The 13,862-nt window shown below is 42.7% G+C and overlaps 1 protein-coding gene across 9 annotated transcripts in view; it reads left to right on the top strand.

The window, feature by feature from the left end:
• DST (dystonin) overlaps positions 1-13,862 on the top strand; it is a gene marked incomplete at both ends in the record, with an annotated part of 523,923 nt that overhangs the window by 220,381 nt on the left and 289,680 nt on the right. For all 9 annotated transcript variants that reach the window (XM_080699914.1, XM_080699912.1, XM_080699907.1 and 6 more), the window contains one exon: positions 6,456-6,517. In XM_080699914.1, the coding sequence (XP_080556040.1) occupies positions 6,456-6,517 (62 nt within the window). The remainder of the gene's footprint in view (positions 1-6,455; positions 6,518-13,862) is intronic.

The following is a 13,862-nucleotide window of genomic DNA, read 5'->3' as shown; positions in this document are numbered from 1 at the left end:
TCTTCATTTGCATTTCCTGATTCCTAGGGTAGCTGATTATTTCTCCACATCCTTTCTTTTTTGGGACGGGGATTGAACCCAGGGGCCTTTACCACTGTATTACACCAGCCCTTTAAATTTTCTATTCTGGAATCGGCCATGCTAAAGTGTCAAGATGGGCCTTGCACTTGCAGTCCCCCTGCCTCAGCCTCCCACCTGATCTCACAGAAGTCAGAGGAGAGAAGTAGTTCTCAGAGGCTGCGGAGAAGAGGAAGAAGGCTGGTTAGCGGGTACTGAGTTCCAGTTAGATTGGAGCAGTAAGTTCTCCTGTTCTCATAAAGAAGTGTTTGATGAGAGAGATATGCTTACCCGAATTTGAACATTACACATTGTAAACATGTATTGAAACATCCCATGGTACCCTATAAATATATACAATTTTATGTGTCAATTAAAAAATCATGATAATAAATTTAGGGCTGGGGATTTAGCTCAGTGATGCAGAGTACCTTTTTGGTGTACAGAGTACCTTTTTTGGTGCACAGGCCCTGTGTTCAGTCCCCAGCATTGCAGCCAAATAAAATAAAATTCACACCAGATCTTTATTGATGAACACAGACATCTCCCTGTCCCAAGTTCTGAAGTAGCCTCTTAGTAAAGCATCTTGGTTTTCTCCATTTATTCTTTACTTTCACTATTTTACACAATGATGATTTGGCCAAGCTTCACTTTTTACTTTGGTTGTTTAACTTATTTTTTTTTAAAAGCTAGACTTTTGTTTTCCAAGTGTGAGGTTATAATATCGAACTTTTGTAAACCATCTCCCTCTCCCTTAATGGCTTTGTGACCCCTGGCAAGTTGTTTAACCTACCGCCTCCGTTTCTTAGTCCGTAGATGGGGGTAGTTACACAGGGTCATTATGAGTATAATAATATGTCGTATATCGTGTGTAACAGACTGACTGCAAGGGCTAATGCTCTGTGTTTGCTATTATTGTTATAATCCTGTTTTCAATGAAATAGGCAGGCTGAGGCTTTTCTGTGTTGAGACAGGAGCGGTAGAAGAGAAAGATAATTGGCAACGAAGAGAAAATAAGTCAAGGGAAATTTACTAAACTTCGAACATCTCAGCAGAGCTGATACAATTTATTCATTTATAATGTATTTAGAGTTAGACATCAGACAAGGATGTTTGAAAGCATCCTGGCAACTATTTATCCAGCAATATAGTGGTGTTTTTTCCCTTGACATGATTAAATTAGCTGACTTTCTCTTGCTGAAAATAAGTTGTGATCATTTTTATTTTTGTTTTGGAGATGCTATTTGTATAGCCTCTTCAGAAGGTCTTTTTTTTTTTTAATGTTTAGAAGTCATAGGGATGCTGAAGATGCTTGGTCTATTGCTTATTCAGAATGAAGGTTCACATTTTTTGACATCATTCATTCATTCATTCATTCACTCACATTCAGATGTGATGGTCTCATGAATGGAAGATGTCCTGTTTTTTCCCCTGCATTATTAGATTAAAGGTTCTGTTGTTTCACATAGAAAAGAAGTGTGTTTTAGAATCTGAGTTAAGTTCTAAATTAGGCAACGGAGTTTTAGGCCAGTTTCCTCCCTCCCAGAGGTGTCTCACTGTGCTGCCCAAGCTGGCCTTGAATTTGCTGTCCTCATGCGTCAGCCTCCCAAGACACGTACCACCCAGCCTGTCTCTTATACTAGTTCCTTAGTGACTCCATACATTGGTTTTCACAGCTTTAAATTTCATAGTGCCATAAAACTTAGAGAATTATAAAGATGAAAATGATAAGTTAGACTCTTAGCAACCTAGACCCTGTTTGAAAACAAAACAAAATTTTAGCCGGGTGTGGTGGCGCACGCTTGTAATCCCCGCGCTTGGGAGGCAGAGACAGGAGGATCGCGCAGGTTCGAAGCCAGCCGTGCACGCTGGCTTAGGAGACCCTGTTTCCAAATATAAAATGTAAAAATAGGTCTGGGAGTGTAGCCCGGAGGTAGAAGGGCTTCCAGGAACCCCAGTACCACTAAAAAAAAAAAAAAAAAAAAAAAAAAAAATTAAAAAGGGTGGGTGGCACACACTTTGTAATTCCAGCATTTGGGAGGCTGAGACAGGAGGATCATGGTTCGCAGACAGCCTCAGCTACTTGTGAGGCCCTTTGCAACTCAGTGAGACCCTGTTTCAAAACAAAGAATAAAAAATAGGGTTGGGGGTGTAGCTTGGATTTAGAATGTCCCTGGGTTCCATCCCCAGTACCACAGAAAAGAGGGGATGGGTGATGTAGCCCAGAGTTGGAATGCTTTGGGCTCAATCCCTAATGTGTATCCCCAGAAAAAGACCCAAGTGAAATGTCTATGAAGTATACCTACAGGAATACTTGATAATGATAATGATGTCCTCCCTGAGTGATAGGTCTTGTTTGTAAATTACACAGCACACGTATCAGAGATAAGTTGAGCAAGTTGGGCTGGGCGTTGCTTTTTATTGCTGGGGAATTTCGCCTGGGGTGTTAGAAGAGAGAATGTGATGAGTAAGTTCAGCTGTAAAATCTAACATCCTATTGGTTTGCCTCGTGGCAAAGGAAAAAAAAAACAACAACTAGGGAATCAAAACTCTCTACGTGACTCCTTATAACCAGTTGTAAGACTGAAAAGAGAAATAGACGATTTAGTTTCTTTTTCCTAATAGCTGTACATATCCCTACAAAACAGCAGAGGAGTCTGGCTTTGCTAATGTTTGCTTAAAAGGGGGTGTTGACTGGTTTTCAGCTTGCAAGTGGGAGTGTCCAGGCAGCATTTTCCTTTCTGCACAGAAAGGAGCAGGACTCTGACACACGGGAGCTGGTGCGGAGAGAGGGCAGGGGACGTGGCTCCGGCTTCCCACAAAATGATGGGGCAGCTCGTGAGAAATGATGCTCCCTGGAACACGAAGCTGGCGGGACTGATGTGCTGTATGGGTCAGTAGTGTCACCTGGAATGCCACTGTGGTGTTTTCAGAGCTGGGGAAGGACAGTGTCTCTGCCTGCTTCGGTTTGCCTGGTGGGAGTGGAGCAGACTGCGGGACGCTGTTCAGAAGTCTGGATTGAGTCCTGACAGCTTGTGAGGCTCCCCGCCTCTTGGGCATACAATATGTATTTGTGATCTCGGTGTTTACTTGTGTGCAATGCTAAGCGCGTTTAGCCTTGATCGCATTTTGAGGAAACCAATCAGTGAGGGTTGTAAGAATCAGTGCTCGGTTGCACACCCATTTTCCCCTTAAATTCTGTTTCCGTTTGCATTCAGTGTTGTTATATATTTTTCAGCTATGATATACTTTATAAGATCAATATAAATATATGTTTTCCTTTGAAACTTAGTGTGTAAATGAAGTATTTTCAAATACAGGAATGTTACAAGACTTCATTCATAACTGGGTGTCCTGGCACGAGCCAGTCATATAAACTGTTTGGGAGACTGAGGCAGGAATATTGCAAGTTAGAGGCTCGGGCTCCGCAACTTAGTGAGACCCTGTCTCAAAAATAAATAATAAAAAAAACAGATGATGGATAAAGAAAATGTGGTGTATATACACATAATGGAATTCTACTCAGCCATAAAGAAAAACAAATTGTGTAATTTGCAGCATGGTGAATGAACCTAAATAATTTTATGCCAAGTGATACCAGCCAGTCTCAGAAAGTTAAGTGTTATGTGTTTTCTCTCTTATGTGGAAGTCAGGGAAAAAAATAGAAACCTAAGGGACCCTGAATAATGTAGAGAGAGACCTGTAGAATGGTTAAAAAGGAAGGCAAGTTCAGGTAGGAAACAGTTCAGACAATACTTGGCAGTATCTGAGGCACCAATCTCACTGACCTGTGCTGGGAGGGAGGAAATACCTCAGGGGCCCCCTGCATCACACTGAGCCTCGCCACGGCATACAGCAAAAGTAAATAAAAGTATTTATAAAAATAGAAAGGGCTGGGGATGGAGCTCAGTGGTAAAGTGCCCCTGAATCCAATCCAATAATCTCCCCCAAAAAGAATGTATTGTCAAATGTCATTCATCGTAATCAATGGGGAGTCTGGAAGACCAATAGGACCAGGTAGAATCACAAGACAGGCTCTCCCTTATTTGTTGCCATGGCAGCAGCGGGCCCTAAATATACATCTCAGTGTTTCATTCCTGGCTGAAATGAAATAGAAGATCAGTGTGAGACTTGTAATTGGAAAATTAGATGTGTCATCTGGAATCCGTCGCTTTGAAATCTGTGTGTGGAAAGTGGTAAAATCACAGTCTTCCCAGTCTCAAATGAGTCCCCGATTGTAAGTTGTCTCTTGAAGAAAGTCAAGGCCCTTAGAGGCCCCTGTTAACTCTTGTGTCGTTACTGTAGTGTTCTGACAGCGTTCTTGGGTTCAAGAGCTTCCCTCTGTACTTGGATGGGACACCTGTAGGCTTATTATGAGGTCAAAGAAAAGGGTTAGGTTGCTATGGTTAGAAAACAGTATCAGAATTTGCTGATGGCACACGTGTTGGTTTGCTTCAGTCTTTGTACCTTACTCGGGTGCTTAATTGTGGGCTGGAATTCCTAGATGTTACCGGGGTATTACCTGCCAGGTACTCAGCATCATCTCAGTGTTCACTGGTGCTTGAGTTTCTAGCAACTGTCACCACCATGAAACCTCAGGGATCAAAGGAATCCCCTTTGTGTGGAACTGGGGATTGAACCCAGGGACATTCTACTTCTGACGTGTCCCCTCCAGCCTTTTTTTTTTTTTTTTTGTGGTACCGGGGATGGAACCCTTCTACCTCCGGGCTACACTCCCAGACCCATTTTATATTTTTTTTATTTGGAAACCGGGTCTCTTAAGCCAGTGTGGTTGGCTTTGAACCTGTGCAATCCTCCTGTCTCTGCCTCCCAAGCGCGGGATTACAAGTGTCCGTCCGCCACCACGCCTGGCTCCTCCAGCCCTTTTTATTTTTTCATTTTGAAACACCGTCTCCCTAAGTTGCCAAGGGTCTTGCTATATTGCTGAGGCTGACAACACTGCTGTCTCAGCCTCCCAAGTACTAGGTTTTTAGGCATGCACCATTACACTTGGCAAAAGAACTTTTTTATAGCTATATTATCAAAGGAACCCATTCCTCTGGCCTGGGAGATAAATTAGTTAAGTCAGATATCTTGAAATGTCACTTGATGAAGAAATTAGCCGGTCCCATCTTTTGAATTTGTGTTCTTCTTCATGTACCTTGAAACATAGGCCTGATTTCTATTAACTTAGAAAATAAGACATTTATTTTAACGATTTAGATTAAAATTAAGAGAACACAAATTTATATGATGCACATAATATACTGCATTTGAATGGCATGGAGGAGGCTTTAAGAGCTCCTAGTACTATGTAATGATTAAATAAATTAATAGTGTTGGAAGACAGTTTCAGGAGTGCCTTAGTCTTTCATTTTGCAACTTGATATGGAAGCTACTCTTGAATTATAAGAATTTTTAACTCAACATTTTAATTATTTTTTCCCACCCTTGATTTAGCTTTATGTCCTGGGTGGTTAACTGGATACACTATGCATATGACCTCAGAAGTGAGCTTCTGTTGTTGCCCACTGGTCTTTGCTCAGGCACTGCTGAGGTTGGGATAGGACTTGGCACAGAGCCTCCATTGTTTGCAATCACCTGACCAAAGTTCACCTCTCCCGGCAGAGCCAGCTTCCCAGCTCCTTGCCTGTGGTTGAAGTGTGTTCGGTACTTGGATCTGAACATGGCGGCAGCGCAGGGTAGTGAAGCAACTGTGAAGGGAATCGGTACTTGGGTCCTAACCGTGGCTCTTGCAGTATTAAACTATTGACTCAGACTCTGTGAAATAGGAATGGCACTGCCTCCCCTCCCTCCGACGGTTGCAAAGAGCAGAGGGAGTGTAAATGTGTTAAGGTGCAAGGGCTCACCTGAAGCCAGTAGGGTGTATGTAGATTAGACAACTTTGTGGAGGTGGAAATGTTGGGTTATGCAACAAACGGGCAGAGGGACCTTGTTTAATGGAGTAATGTTGGCAAAGATGGTACCGAGAAGAGAGGAGGCTGACAAACACACCTTCACCACTTTCTTCCAAATGGCCTAAAGTTCCCCACACTTAGTAAAACGATTCAAATGCACTGAATATCATCAATATCTGTTTTTTAAATATTTGTATTGGTGCGTTGTAGTCATCCATCTTAATGGAGTACCAGATGGTGGAGGCATACGTGCTCACATCACTCATTTAGCCCTTCCCCAATTCCAACCTCATTCCCTCCCCCTCCCTCCTTCTCATGTTTGGCTTAGCGATTGACTTTGATATGTTTGTGAATGTATATCATGTACATTAGGGAATTTCCCTCTTTGACTATCTTATTTTTGTTTATATGTATGATCACAAAGTCTCCTGTGCATAGATCTTACCAATCTAATTTTCTGTCTATTTTTTAATCTTCCAGATGAACGGGACAAGGTTCAGAAGAAGACATTTACAAAGTGGATAAATCAGCATCTCATGAAGGTCAGTTCTCAAAAATTTCTTTCACATCTTGGAACTGTTTTGCATACTTCAGTTTATTGGGTGGTAATTGCTTGTTATAGGTCTAAAGCACAGCTTTTAAATATTAACTTGAAAGTTTAAATTCTAGAGCATGTTTCACATGCATTTCAGGCATTGGTAATTATTTGGTATGTGGCTCTCGGATAATGATGGAGGTGGGAGGCCAAGTACCCACTGATTACAGTGAATTCTGTGACATTAGTAAAAACCTATTATTATTGGACTCCAAAAACCCCAGCAGCTTAAGAAATCTGTAAGTGTTTATATGTTAGGGCATGCAAAAGTTACATTTCTGGTAAGATTTTTTTTTTCTCTCTTAAAATTCAAGTCTTGAAATCAGATTTATGTGGCTGGCAGAGGGTTAGAGGAGAGTAAAGTTGTATTGTAAAGACAGAAGTCTAGACTAATTTCCCTTCTTGTATTTAATACAGCCCGGACATTGGGGTTTATGTCTACATTTCTCTGTCTGTGAAGCAGTTAATAGTTGCTGTTCTTGAATAATTATTTGTGTCATGGGTCACCTTGAGAATCTCATATAACCTCTGCAGAAAAATATGTATGTACACAAAATTTGCATGCCATTTCATAGAATTATTGGACCACACCAAAGTCCTTCTGAATTCTCAAGTAAAGACCCCTTAGGATTTCATAAGTAACTGATGAGCAACCCCCTGCCCTTTATAGACATCTCTGAAGTTAGAAATCAGTAATGTTTCTGTGTGGAGTTTCCTTACATCAAAGCATTATTTTAAATGTGGTAGTGTTCTTCAGCTAACCTGCAAATCTTACTTAAACTGTCGTATAGCAGAGATGTTATTCCAGTCATAGAATAGCGTCCTAATAAAGCATGGCGGTGCAGGCCTGAAATCCCAGTCTTGGGAGGCTGAGACAGGAGGACAGCAGGTTTGAGGCCAGCTTTAGCAACTTAGGGAGACCCTGTTTCAAAAATAAATGAATAGATAAATAGGGCCGGGGTATATATCTCAGAGGTAGAATGACTCTGGGCTTAATCCCAATTACAAAAAAAAAAAAATGTAATAATATATAATCACCGTCTATAAAAGTGATTTTTACTTTAGGGACATATCGGTATCACTCAAGAGTCAGCTCTCTCTCTCTCTCTCCCCACCCCCACCCCCAAACACACACACACACACACACACACACACACACACCACTCAACACAACCCTTTTTCTCAAGTTCTGATGATGGCCCCCAGGGAGGGTTCGTCACCTACTCCTCAGTCGAGAATCACTTCTGTAGGGAACTTCTGTTACTACTGGGAGCTGAATCTGCTGTGTGGAGAACAGATGAAAGGGTGAAGCCAGGCACGGTGGTGCACGCTGATATCCAGTGCTCGGAAAGATGAGACAAGAGGATTCCAGCTTTTAGGCCAACCTTGGCAACTCAAGGAGTTGTCAAAATCGGTCTCAAAATAAAAAATAAAAAGGGCTGGGAGTGCAGCACAGTGGTAGGAGGCCCCTGGGTTCAATTCCAAGTAACACACACACACACACAAGATGAAAGACTGAGACCTGCTTATGGTACCTTTTTTTTCCTGCGTACTGGGGACTGAACCCGGGGCATTCTAACTCTTGAGTCGTACTCCCAGCCTTATTTTATTTTTACCTGAAAACAGGGTCTTGCTAGGTTCATGAGAGTCTTCCTACTTGCTGAGGCTGTCCTCAAACCTGCCATCTTCCTCTCTCAGCCTCCCAAGTACTGGAATTACAGGTGTGTGCGATCGCGCCTGACTTTAATGAGATATATTCTGAATGCTGGTGGAGGATGCCGGCAGCTCAAGTGCCCTCCTGCAAGTTTTGCTTTCATCCTCTTGTCCCATGCAATGGGTGTGCGAGGGACTCTTTTCCATAGGCCACGCAGAGTGAGGTTGAAATGTGGAACTTTGGAGCTAAGGGCTCCAGCAGGCTTGCTCGTCAATGGGGTGGCTCCCAGGAAAGCAGGCTCCTGGATGAAGAGCGCCCCGTGGCTGCTGCTGGCCTAGCAGTCTGTGGCTGTATGGGTGTGGGCAAGTGGGTGGGGCACGGAGGGTTGCCGTGAATCTTCTGGAGCATAACTAGGGTTCCAGGCTGAGATAGAAGTCACAGCTGCCGGCTGTGGACCCCGGAGTGAAGTAGGAGCACAGAGAAGGGCGACCTCATGGGAACCATCACACTGGCACTAGAAAGATACTTACTGCGGGCTCCCATGTGCCCTTCGTCTCAGGAGTGGCCCTTGAGTTAGATAATTGACTCTAAGACTTCCTTTGCTAAAAACGTCAGAGGACCAGTCGAGCGGTGGAGAACAGGCTGTATGAGTCATTCCTAGGCCCGTCCCGCACTTGGCAAGACAGTCTCACTCTGTGTAACACGCACATTCGTTCAGCTGCGATCTCCTTCCTTAGTGGTTATTCACACACAGCATGTAGAATCAGACGGCAAGGGCTCAGATCCTGATTTACTTAGAATATACAACTGTGTGTGTGTATGTGTATGTGTGTGAGATAAAATGACAAATTTCAAAGATTTAAGGCTTCATTCTGTTGCAACACAAAATTGTGAAAATAAGTTTTTTATGTTTTAGGTATAGCAGTTAATAAATAGATGCTGGTCGGACTGCTTCATGTTAAAATCAAATAAATTAATTAGCTTTTTGGAGTCTGTTAGAGGTCAGAGTTTAAAATTAGCTCTTGGCTGGGGTGTAGCTCAGTGGTAGAGTATGTGTTGACTATGCAAGGGAGGGTTGGGTTCAATCCTTAGCATAGCAAACAAAATAAAATATAAATAAAGTCATCTTATTAATGAAGGAATCACCTTCGGGAGGCGGAAAGTAAGACAACATAATCTCGACTAATCCCACTTTCAGTTAGCTCTTTACTTTTTAAATTAAACTTTACTTTTTTTGTGCTGAGGGTTGAACCCAGAGGTATCCTACCTCTGAGCTACACCCTTTGCCTTTTTTATTTTGCAACTGGGTCTCACTAAGTTGCCGAGGCTGATCTCCATCCTGTCATCCTCCCGTGTCAGCCTCCCAAGTACTGGGATCACAGGTATGTGCCGTCACACCTGGCTAGCTTCTTAACGTTCTTATTCTGTTCTGTTTTAATATCGGCTCAAAGTGGACTTTTCTTATAATCCTTTGAGTTGTGCACTGAAATTTCGGACACAAAACTATAAAATGTTAGAACATAGCCTCCTTATGTTTCACTTCTTTGTGTCTAGAAATTAACGCATTATCCTCAAGTGAATAATAGTTAAGTACTCCCCAGACATTGTGTGGGGTGCTGGACTGTGGGGTGCTGGTTTGCTATTGATCAGAGTCATTTCGGCCATCTTGTTTTCTCTTCCACGTCTGACCCAAGGTTAGAGGAGAACGATGTTACCCTGAGTAGCCAGTGTCATTTGATATCACTAAAAGTTATATTGGACACTTTTTATTAAGGTGGCCATTTGGTTATAATCCAATTAGTGGGGAATATAAAACAAGAATAGGAATTTTGGATAAAATGTTAATATTGAAAATATTTCTCTGTACTGGATTTCTTATATCTTCCCTGTAAATGTTAAACACATTCGTGGATACACAGGGAACGAGGAAAGCGGGCCCCATAGCTGTCTTGACATGCCTCTCAATGACTGAAAAGTAAGATATATGAAGAGGTTTTAATAGAAATAGGATCATGTTAAGGGAAGGGCTGATCATGATAAATTAAAGAGTAATTGGTGAATAAGGAAAGAAGGAAGTGGGAATAAAATAAAATCATATAAAACCTGAGAGAGTGTGTGTGTGTGTGTGTGTGTGTGTGTGTGTGTGGTACTGGGACGGAACCCAGGGGCCTTTTACCTCTGGGCTACACTCCCAGGCCTATTTTATATTTTTATTTGGAAACAGTGTCTCACCAAGTTACTGAGAGCCTCACTAAGTCACTGAGGCTGGTTTTGAACTTGCACGATCCTCCCGTCTCAGCCTCCCAAGGACTGGGATTACAAGCACACACCACCATGCCCAGCCCAAATCTGAGTGTTTCTTGTGTATTCTCTTTCCTGTCCAAATGTAGTCACAGGTAGTCCTTACAGCATGAAGAAGAAGGAAAAAGAGCTTAAAGGAGAAAGGAGGGCAGCTGAGAAGAGGCAGGGAGGAGGTTGGGGCGGGCAGGGCTGCTGTGCACAGAGGGTGCTGCCCCAGCCCTGCAGCTGGGCACTAGGGGACACTCCCGGGTCTGCCGACCTCTTATCTCCATGTCCGGCCAGGGAGTGCTGGCTCGGGCTAGGCATGCCATGCGTGCTCCATCTTTTACATAATTTAGGAATATCCGCCTTTTCTAAATATGAATTAATTTTGTTAACTTTAATATCACATCATTTAACCCGGGTCTTTTTGCTGTTGTTATGAATCCAGGGAGAACTGTTCTTGGTAGTTCTTTCCCCCATGGACAGAGAGGTGCTAGATCGGCTACTCCCCAGAGAGATATTTCTTCAATGTTTTTTTCTTCTCCAGTTTATGAACGGTGTATTGTATGAACCCAAAGCAAATGGCTGCTGACAGGAAAGTCTCTCCTGTGAAGTTTAGCACTTTATGGACAGCCCAGCCGAGCACACAAGGCAGTGAAAGCCGCTGATAGAAGACACCTCGCTTTGATGGCAGATGGGGCGGGGCAGGGGTCTGGCTGCACACTGTTTTTTTTTGTTGTTTTTGTCTGAACTTAACCTTCCTATGCTCTCATCGCAACCTGGTGGCAACACTAGATTAGTGTGAGGATTTAAATGAGATAATCCACCTAAGCATAAAGCTCCGCACCTGGCACATTGTTAACCGCCCAGTAAACAAGAGCTTATGGCGCAGAACAGTGGATCGACCTCAGATGGCAGTAGAATTTGCCTTTGGTGTCCTCCTGCCTCCCTCGCCCACATCCCTCCTCTTACGTCAAGTATGATTTGTTATAAAGGAGGTGGGAGTTTGGGTTCAGAGTCTCCTGAGACGTAGAGTGGCCTGTTGTTGCTTAGAGCTGTCGGGGCACCGACATTTACTCATGTAGGGAATCCTACGAGCTGTTTCCAACGCCTCATTCCCGTCCTTTCTCCCGTCTCTTTCCTCTTCTCTCCCACACTCTCCTCCTCACAGAAGGGGAGGCCGTGAAGAGCCTCTATTCCCCTAGAGTCACGCTTGCAGGGCATCCTTCAAATCATCGGGTCCAGTTGCCCCGTGTAACAGGAGGGGAAGCTGGCCACAGCGACTTCCTGGCTGGTAGAGCTGCCCTAGACATCGAGAAATGAGAACGCCAATCGGAAGGAAGCCCATGTCCAGTGTGAATTTCCCGCAGCCCTGAGACATGTTGAGAATCCTCTGCGGGCTTCCCAGGGCTGGAGATTGTGTTTACTTTTCTCTCCTTATTGTTTCAGCTGTTTCCTAATTAATCCTCATGACTTAGGAAGTTATGATTTATGCAGCTTTTAAAAGTTTATGTTACCGAAGCCAGGTGTGGTGGTGCATGCCTGTAATCCCAGTACTTGGGAGGCAAAAGGATCATGAGTTTAAGGCCAGCCTTGGCAGCTTGGTGAGACTCTGCTTCAAAATAATAAAATAGGCCCAGCATTCGGGAGGCTGAGATGGGAGGATCGCAGTTCGTGGACAGGCTCAGCTACTTAGTGAGGCCCTCTTCCAAAATAGAGAATAAAAAAATAGGGCAGGGGGTGTAGCTCGGAGGTCAAATGCCCCTGGGTTCCATCCCCAGACCTGCAATAAATAAATAAATAAATAAATAAATAAATAAATAAATAAAATAGGGCTTGGGAGTAGGGGGAGCTTGGAGGTAAACCATCCCTGGGTTTAATTTTTAACACCACACAAAGAAACAAAAAGTTTGTGTGACTGAGAAGAGTAAATATTGTAGAGATTTGAAATGATTGCTCAAGTTACGATTATATGATTACATCTATATGTATAAATATTTTTTCCTTAAAAATTTGGTGGGGATTTTCAAAATACAACCATTTCTCCAGAAAATAACTTAATACATCTTTATTTCCTATTTATCAGATCTAGGAGTATATTTACGAAAATAGATGGGTTAATTAAAACGTGTTTGTGGGTGAATAGATGTGTCTGGCGTCTTTCCAGATGTACTTAAATCTTAGTGTTCCTGTGTTTAACTGTGTGAGTGACTAAACCTGCCCCTAAACAGGTTGTTCTGGCAGGAGTTTTCCTTTGGCTTTACCATCCTTAGCAATGCTTTTAAGAATAAAATCTAGCTCACCTATTGATGTCTGTTGCCTCTGAATCTTCACGCACTGACTAGACCAGAGTATTTACCTTGCAAATCATGGTTTCTAGGGTACCCATGGGTGGCAGGAACATGTAGGAATTATTCTTTGGCATAATTTTAACTTATAGGAGTAGAATGTGAATGAGCTGGTTGTTAGCGAAAATAACTGTGGCTTCAGTTAGCTAAATTTTACTTGGAGAATTGTTTATGAGTGCAAAATTGCTGGTACTCTCATTGTTTATAGCATTTATTTATGCCCATTCTACCTACAGCAGCACTAGGAGTTGTCTCTTTATAACTAGAGGGTCTGATATAACTACTTGTGGTTATTACTGGTCACATGCAGCTCTGTCTTGCTGTCTAGAAGTTAGTAGGATAATAATATGAGAAATGACACCTATGATTTAAGTACTTAGACATTAGTTTGCAAGAAGGAAGGAAGCACCTTATTTTCGGAAGGTTTTAACAGTTACCAAGGCGTAAAAGACTCTTTTTAATTATTTACTTGGATCTAGAATTAGAATTCGAGCCATGACCGAGAGGCTGTATTTAAGAGGACTAACTTAAGGGCAGGAATGGTTTTTAGGAGAAGATTGGCATCTGGAGAAGTCCATATACTCTGCTTTCCTGGCGTAGTATCCATCCAAATGGCACCTTAAAATTGAAATTTATTCTTCAGCACTGACCAGCTATATTACAAATTTATTCCATAGTATTGGAGTTTGTTCTAAATCTTTCTCCTTTTTTTCTGAATTTTATTGTATTGAGCTGTAAATGCACTGGGAGAGGAAGAGGCCCTGGATTCCTGGAGTTCATTGTTGGACCACACCGCTAGTAACCTGCTTGGTTACTGCCTGGGAGATGCCCAACTGATGACCATGACCACGGTTTTATCTCTATTCCATCCTGTCTCTAGAAAGCTTAGCTTACTCGTGGCGTGGACATCCTCTGCCACAGAGTAAGCCAGTGACTTCATGGCTCTACTCAGTCCATCTTTAGTTTCTGATTTGGTAGCTGGCATGAAAGGTAAATCCCAAGCTGAG

Source organism: Muscardinus avellanarius, assembly GCF_963383645.1.
Source record: "Muscardinus avellanarius genome assembly, chromosome: 8".
Taxonomy (NCBI): domain Eukaryota; kingdom Metazoa; phylum Chordata; class Mammalia; order Rodentia; family Gliridae; genus Muscardinus; species Muscardinus avellanarius.
The sequence above is the reverse complement of the archived record's forward strand: the minus strand, read 5'-3'. Positions and strand labels throughout refer to the sequence as shown.